Source organism: Amphiprion ocellaris, chromosome 10 (genome assembly GCF_022539595.1).
Source record: "Amphiprion ocellaris isolate individual 3 ecotype Okinawa chromosome 10, ASM2253959v1, whole genome shotgun sequence".
Classification (NCBI taxonomy): Eukaryota; Metazoa; Chordata; class Actinopteri; family Pomacentridae; genus Amphiprion; species Amphiprion ocellaris.
The window spans coordinates 30,745,096-30,751,648 of record NC_072775.1 but is presented as its reverse complement, the minus strand read 5'-3'; the positions used below and the strand labels follow the sequence as shown (position 1 = coordinate 30,751,648).

At 37.0% G+C, this 6,553-nt stretch overlaps 2 protein-coding genes across 7 annotated transcripts in view; one reads left to right on the top strand and one right to left on the bottom strand.

Moving 5' to 3' along the window:
- Positions 1-229, bottom strand: part of LOC111567795 (arylsulfatase I-like) — a 24,368-nt gene extending 24,139 nt beyond the window's left edge. The window contains exon 1 of the mRNA XM_055014642.1: positions 13-229. The gene's annotated coding sequence lies outside the window, so the exon portion shown is untranslated. The remainder of the gene's footprint in view (positions 1-12) is intronic.
- Positions 230-5,665: 5,436 nt separating this feature from the next.
- Positions 5,666-6,553, top strand: part of LOC111568572 (ABC transporter F family member 4-like) — a 34,493-nt gene continuing 33,605 nt past the window's right edge. For 4 of the 6 annotated variants that reach the window (XR_008602970.1, XR_008602968.1, XR_008602967.1 and 1 more), the window contains exon 1: positions 5,668-5,866. Coding sequence is in view for 1 of the 6 variants with exons in the window: in XM_055014381.1 (XP_054870356.1) it covers positions 5,762-5,866 (105 nt within the window). In the remaining 5 variants the exon portion in view is untranslated. Of the gene's footprint in view, positions 5,867-6,553 lie in introns of all 6 variants that reach the window. The other 2 variants (XR_008602969.1, XR_008602971.1) reach the window with 2 other exon arrangements.

Here is a 6,553-nt window from a genome sequence, read left to right as displayed (position 1 = left end):
CTAAATCAATACCTCGATGAAGGATCAATGGGAGTGAACGGCTCTTCTCCGCCGCCTCTCCGCTTCCTCTCCGCCTCGCTTCAGTTCATTCTTCACACCTCGGCTCCGTCCTCGGCTCTGGGAAAGTTTGGTTTGCGGAAAGTTTGGAGAAGACGCCGCATGTCCTCAAGTTTCCACAGACCCTTCCTTCCTCCGCGGAGAGCGTCCTCACTGCCGATGAAATACGAGCGAAGTCAAGCTGCCGGCAAAACAAGCTAAAGGCGCCGGTGCGGCCGGTCAAATAAAACACCGGTGACTCACGATGTCACAATCAGCGTCAAAAACAATCAGTATTATAAATTATATCGCCGTAAATTAACACTTGCCCCTCCAAAAATAAAAAACCCTACAACAAAAAAGGTGTCAAAGCTCACACAGCAGCAACAAATTTCAAATTAGCTCAATATTAACAACTGCTAGCTAAATGTTAATGTTATTAGTGCTAAATCAAAATGCTAACACTATGATATTCCAGTTATAATTGAGATATAACGCAATTATAAATAAAATAGAGAACAGTAAAACATCTTTGTTCTTTTAAGTAATTAAACATCTTTTCCATAAGTACATATTTTTGCAAATCACCAGGCTAACTAGCTAAGCAGCTAACTTAGCTTACTAGCTACTGCTACATACAAGCTAGCCCCAGCTTGTGTCTCTCAAACAAGCAGTATATTTAAAGTATTTTTCTGGCATTTTGCGGTCATAACATGGTGCAACAGAGTTAGTTGGTCTCAAAAATAATAACTAAAAAAAAGAATATTATGCCATAAGTGTTTATGGATGGCTGGACTTAGCTAACAGCTAAAGGTAGCTAGTATGCTTGTTGGGTAAAGCAGGCTAATATTGAAACAAATGGCGATTTAGCTAGCTAAAGGCATCAGTAAGCCTAAGCTAAACCACTCATCTTTTTAATATTTGTCAATTTTCTCCATTAATAGAGAAAGTGACACATTTTTTAAAATTATTCCTCCCTTTAGAGAAGAGTTTTTTTTTTGTTTTTTTTTTAAATGAGGAGCGTAATGTATGCTAATGTATTTCAGAGTGGAAATCACTCAAAATGTCCAAGTATTTTTATTTTATTTTTCAGCTTTAATTTGAAGGTTGAACTGGTTGACATCCTCTATTTTCGAGCTCATTTCTGCAACTTCACGCAGGGAAAACTGTATTAAAACGCCGACACTGCCCCTCCAACGGCTCCGACTTACTTCATTATGTTTCTTGTACGTTGCGGTTCCTGTCGCGGCTCCAGGTTTTCCGGCGTGAGGCTGCGGGAGTCGGACAGGACGTGAGGCGAGCGGCGGGGCAGCGGGCCGGACTGTTAACCGGGCAGACCCAGGAGTCAGCTGGCTCTCCGGAGGGAAGCGGGAATCTCTTCTCTTTAAGGCAACACGCAGCATCAGGTCATCCATAAATACTCTGGATGAGATGAAGAAAAATAGGGGAAATTAATCAGGAAATACGACATCCTGTTATTGAAAATACACTTTGTTGCGCTCCAACAATGAGGAAGAGATCAAGAATAATCAACAGACATTAAACATTCAGAGCCTTTTAATCAGAAATGTTTGGATAAATACACACCAGCAGCTTCATCAGTTTAAATAAAAAAATTTTAAAAATATGTGGAAATATAATACATAAAGTCATGTATCAAACTAATCTGTGCAAATCCAATCAATCCAATTAATTGTATTAAAATTCAATACAAATTACGTGTACTCAGGAACAAAACTTGACCTGAAGAATGCTTTTTGTACTGACCGAAATGTGTCCATACCATCAGGTGATCAAATTTGAACCAACAGTTGCTGATTTTAGTCAGAATTTTCCGATTTTATTCTATTTTATTTACAAGCAGCTCTTAAGCAGCGTCCTATTTTCAGCAAAAAAAAAAAAAAAAAAAAAAGTTTTGGTGAAGCAAATGTTCATATTCTTCTCCTAACTGAAAAGTTATTCTGTCATGCGTTGTTGTTTTTAGCACTACCATTAAAACATTTTTAGGGATTAACTCTGATAGTAAGTAATGAAGAGAAATGCAATCGTAGGAGCTTCAGTAGAAGTCAACTGGACTTCGCTTGTAGGTTCTTGAAGACGTTACCTTCATCCAAGAGGCTTCTTCAGTTTGTAGTGACTAACTGGGACTACCAGAATCTATAGAAACCAGGTGGTCCACCAACAACCACAGCAATCGTGGTGGAGCTGCCAGTTTACACATCAGCCAACATAGTCGGTTAGAACTGAAGAAGCCTCTTGGATGAAGGCAAAACGTCTTCAAGAACCTACAAGAGAAGACCAATTGATTTCTCCTGAAGGTCATGGTAATCATAGGAGCTTCAGTAGAAATCAACTGGATTTCTCTTGTAGACTTGAAGACGCTTCACCTTCACCCAAGAGGCTTCTTCAGTTCTGACTGACTCCATTGTCACTCCAGGTCACATGGCTGATGTGTAAACTGGCAGCTCCACCACCATGATTGCTGTGGTTGTTGGTGGACCACCTGGTTTCTATAGATTCTGGTTATCCCTATTAGTCATTTAGAACTGAAGAAGCCTCTTGGATGAAGGTAACGTCTTCAAGAACCTACAAGAGAAGTCCAGTTGCTTTCTACTGAAGCTCCTATGATTACCGTGACCTGGATGACTGAGAATCTTCACAGACATAAGAGAAATGCATTGGTAATTCTGCTTTTCTGGCAGCTCTGGCATCCTGCGAAGGATTTCACAGCCCACAAAGTGCTGCACAGAGAGCAAAACAATGTATTTAAGCGCCACAGTGGGGTTTTTTTTTTCATGTTGGGGCTGTTTCGTCAGACTCTCATGCTGTGTCAGAAATACATAAATGGATGATTGACGGTGGTAATTCAAGATACCTTACTGTAAATGAGGCAGAAAGAATGTAGGGAACTCTTTTTTTTCTGTCCTGTGGTATTTCTTCAGCAGTTTGTCTCGGTCCAGACTCCCCGGACTGCAGTGGGACCCTCTCGCCTTTGCTGGAGAGCCGGGCGATGCGTCCCACGCCAAGTTTCCAACAAACAAAGCAGTGCAGGAGGCTGTGTGTGATTTACTGATTCACTGGCAGTGAGCAACACATGCAGGAATGTCGCCACGCATTGTTGCGGCCCCTTCGGTCGCTCAGCCGAACCTAAATCACACAATGTCAGCCCTTCATTTCCCCACTTTGGTAATATTAATGCTTCATTTAAATGCAAAGGCTGTAAGAATTCATGGTTGTTATTATCACGGGGTTTAGAGGAATTTATTCATGGAGGCTATGGAAGCCTATTGCTGCCAGTATAAGTTATGAACGATGAGAAATGGAAGGAAATTAAATTAAATGAAAAAGGTGTTTCCATCCTCGTCCAGCCGGTCGAGGCAGATGGCTGCCTTCCCTGAGCCTTTTTTCCCCCTCTCCCTATCCCAGGGTTTTTATTTTCTCACAACTTTGGATTGTTGGGTTTTCTCTGTTTTCTGTTTATAATTCATAAGGTGTGTACCTTACTATGCTAAGCACTTTGAGATGACATATATTGCAAATCTGCATGATAGAAATAAAATTGAATTGAATAATTAGCATCAATTCTTTATTTTAGGTGGTGAAAAGCAACTTTGAGCAAGCATAAAAACTTTTTTTTTGCAGAATTTAAGAAATTTTTTTCAACTTTTGCTGTTAATTGAATCTATACTGCTTGGCTTTTTTCCCCCATAAAATCAGACAAAAGGTGCCTTTTTTTCTCCTTTCTCCCTGTTTATGAAACAAGACAGTAAGAAAATATTCTGTAATACACAAGAAACATCTTAGACTCACCTCAGTCAAGTTTTATCGCCTAAAGATCTACATATGGATTAAAATGCTTAAATAAAAGAGTAACACTCAATCTATTTATGTTTTCTAATGTGATACTTAAAACATGTCAAGAAATTACAGCTGCAAACTCAGATCTTGCAAATTATTTACTTAATTATTTATTACAGAGTTCCAAATTTTGAGCTCAAACGTTTAGGTTTAACTTACTCATTCACTTAATCTCTAATTTTGATGTAGTAGCTAGCTTACCTTAGAACTACGAAATCAAACTGTGAGATTAAAAAGGGGAAATAATGGCTTTTTGGGTCAAAATTATTAGATTGTACTTCCACAGAAGGTCAAAATGGTGGCTGAGAAGGGCAACATTTTTCATGATTTTGATTTATTTAGTCAAAAAGTAGTCAAAATTGACAAAATCTCCTGTTTTTGTCTTAAAAAGTCACACATTTGACTTCAGAATTTTGATTCGCCATCTGGTATTTTTCTTTTTCCCCCATTCCATTCCAGCAAAAGACATTCAAGTAATTATAGGTCAGAATTTAAAAAAATCTCTTTCCACAATCTATTGACTGACACTAATCTATGAGAGCATTGAAACTTTGCTTTTTAATTTTAATTTCAATCAAAAGTGCTTATTTATTTTTTTAATTCAAGGGCAATGAGCCTTTTTAACTGATATGTCATTGTCAACACTAAACTAAAAATAGGTTTAGGATTTCACTGCAATGACATTTTTTCATACCTTTTAATGTATCTGGGGAGCGATAATGAATATGCAATTATATATTAAATTTAAATACATTTAAAAAAAATCATTTCAGAAACTAAATAAAATGTATTTTATGTACATTTTAGTTCAGGTCAAATTAAAATGTAAAAAAAAATCTCTTTGACATATGACAGCATTAAAGTTTTAAATTTGAATTTCTATTAAAATTCTATTTTTTTTTATTCAAGGACAATGAACCTTTTATAAAACAATTTAGCTGATATTTAATTGTCAAAACTAATCCGAAAAATGGGTTTTGGATTTAACTAAGATGGAAAAAACATTTAAATTATGGTTTTTGATGTATCTGGGGAGCTATAATATATATATAATTGTATATTTCATCTAAATGCAGATTTTGAAAAAAACATTTCACAAGCTAAATGTTCTCCTAAAATGTGTTTTACATATATTTTATTTAGTTCAGGTCTAAATAAAATGTCAAAAATCCTCTTTGATGTATGAGAGCATTAAAATTTTAGTTTTGAATTTTAACTTCAATTAAAAGTGCTTATGTAATTTTTAATTCAAGGAAAATGAACCTTTTAATAAACAATTTACCAGATTTTTTATTGTCAAAACTAATCTAAAAATGGGTTTTGGATTTAACTACGATGAAAAAACATTGTATCTGTTCATAATGTATTTTGGGAGCAATAATTAATATACAATTATATTTTACATTTGAATACAATATTTTTCTCTCCCATTTTTAAGCTAAATATTCTCCTAAAATGTTTTTTTTGAACATTGTATATCAGGATTTTTCTCAGAGCATGTTTTGTTGTCTTTAGGTAAATAAAAAAATTATTAAAAGGTATTAAATTATACTTTTTAATCTAACTGGAGAGTGATTATAAATGTACAATTATATAGCACATTTAAATACAGATTTGTAATATTTTTTTATTCATTTCGGAAGCTAAAATTTCTCCTATAATGTGTTTTTTGTACATTTTAGTTTAGGGTTTTTCTCAGAGCATGTTTTGTTCTCGTTCGGCGAAGAAAAAAACTCCACCTCCCATGATGCATTTCGAGGGGGGCGTCGTCGGCGCACACGTGCACACGCAGAATAGCGTGCAAGAAGTGAAGTGTTAATAAGTGGACAATAATATTGGAGTGTGTCCGGTGCTGCAGTCGGTCGTGATGGCTTCAGAGGAGGACAACGCGCTGCTCTTCCTCATCTACCAGCACCTGAAGGTCAGCGGCTTCAGCAGAGCCGCCAGGCTGCTGGAGAAGCACGTTTCTCAGGTAAGACTTCTGCCTGGCTCCGCTGTGATCACCTGGAGCTCGACTCGGAGACCAAGTAACTGGGATCCACTCTGCTCATTTCTGCTAAAATCTGGATATAGTGGTGCTTTTTTGCTGTGTCCTAAACAGACATGCGCGTCTTGCATATTATATAAGAAGTTAATTAAATATAAATGTGTGTTTTGGTGTGTTTTTGCCTCAGTGTTGCTGCCAGAGAGCAGCTCTGCAGCCTCACACTGTCTTCCAGCATGTGGCTCCCTGTTCAGGCCTCCTGGAGGAAAAAGAACATTATGTTACAGAAGCTGCGTGGTCGTAAAATCAGCCCTCTGCTGCCCTCTGACTCCACATCCAGACCTCCCTTACCTTTCTGTAGGATTAGAGATTATATTAGATTACATTAGATTTGCAGTTATTAGCAGATGCATCAATCAGCAGAGAACTAACTGTAATAAATCAGTAAGTCAGATGAGATGATTTAAGAAGCGGAAATAATTCACTTGCAGCTTGTTTTTTTGTGTTACATCACAGTACTTGAGTGTTTTGTGGGACATTTACTGACTCCACGTGCTGCTCTGACAGAAAGTTTTCACTGTTTTCTGGAATTTTATAGACGAAACAATTTAATTGCGATAACGTAACAGTGGTGCAAAAACAAGTTATCTTTATATGCACAGTTCTACACACTAA